Here is a 1,147-nt window from a genome sequence, read left to right as displayed (position 1 = left end):
CCTCTCTCCTCTCTCCCCCCTCCCCCCCCCCTCTCTCTCTCTCTCCCCCCCTCCCCCTCTCTCTCTCTCTCTCCCCCCCTCCCCCTCTCTCTCTCTCTCCCCCCCCTCCCTCTCTCTCCCCCCTCCCCCTCTCTCTCTCTCCCCCCTCTCTCCCCCTCTCTCTCCCCCCTCCCCCTCCCCCTCTCTCTCCCCCCTCCCCCTCTCTCTCCCCCCTCCCCTCCCCCTCTCTCTCCCCCCTCCCCTCCCCCTCTCTCTCTCGCCCCTCTCTCTCTCCCCCCCTCTCTCTCCCCACCCCCCCTTCTCCCCCCATCCTTCCCTCTCCCCCACCCCTCTCTCTCCCCTACCCCTCTCTCTCCCCCACCCCCCCCTCTCTCTCTCTGCCTCTAAGTCTGTCACCCACAAACCCCCACCCCCACCCCCACCGCGAGTTACGCTCGCTGATATTGGACAGGAACACCAACACTTACTCTGACCTTCTAATTCCCGGATGATGGTGTCGAGGAAGGTATTCTGAGGAGCAACATGACCTCTGCGAATCGGCATCCTTATCTCCAATCCCAGTGCCGGACAAACGATTGCAAATCCCAGCTACTCGTCAGGAGAAATCAGCGAGGAACTCCCAGAGGATGGTGCCAGGGAAGGGAACTCCTGAACTGGGTGCAGTCTGTGTCCCGGATCCTCACTCCAGACACAGGAGGCACAGCCAGATCCCGGGAGAGGCAGAGCTGTGCTGTGGATTGTCGTGAGTTGCAGCCTGGGGTCCCGAGGGTTCCTGCTCATGGCCCAGCCGCTGGGCAGCAGCACTGCTGATTGTCACGGCGTGCAGACCCTGCTGTCGGGGGGCTCGCTGTGCCAGCTTCCGCACACATGGAACACAGAAAATACCCGTTAATATCACACCGTCAGTGTCCCAGCACCAAACAGCAACGTATCGTTACCGAGAGAATCCGCTCCTCAGACCCAGACCCGCACCGCTCCCATAAACACCCTCACACACACGCACTCTTACTCTCTCACTCACACGCACACACACACGCACACGCACACAAACACTCTCGCACACGCACACAAACACTCGCACACACGCACACAAACACTCGCACACACGCACACAAACACTCGCACACGCACACAAACACTCGCACAC

General features: G+C 61.6%; 1 protein-coding gene across 1 annotated transcript in view; it reads right to left on the bottom strand.

Annotated features, from left to right (window-relative positions):
• LOC139273198 (voltage-gated inwardly rectifying potassium channel KCNH2-like) overlaps positions 1 to 647 on the bottom strand; it is a 210,144-nt gene extending 209,497 nt beyond the window's left edge. Inside the window, exon 1 of the mRNA XM_070889823.1 lies at positions 468 to 647. Within this exon, the coding sequence (XP_070745924.1) occupies positions 468 to 543 (76 nt within the window). The 5' untranslated portion in view covers positions 544 to 647. The remainder of the gene's footprint in view (positions 1 to 467) is intronic.
• Positions 648 to 1,147: the final 500 nt, after the last annotated feature.

This window comes from Pristiophorus japonicus, chromosome 1 (assembly GCF_044704955.1).
Source record: "Pristiophorus japonicus isolate sPriJap1 chromosome 1, sPriJap1.hap1, whole genome shotgun sequence".
Taxonomy (NCBI): Eukaryota; Metazoa; Chordata; class Chondrichthyes; family Pristiophoridae; genus Pristiophorus; species Pristiophorus japonicus.
The sequence above is the reverse complement of the archived record's forward strand: the minus strand, read 5'-3'. Positions and strand labels throughout refer to the sequence as shown.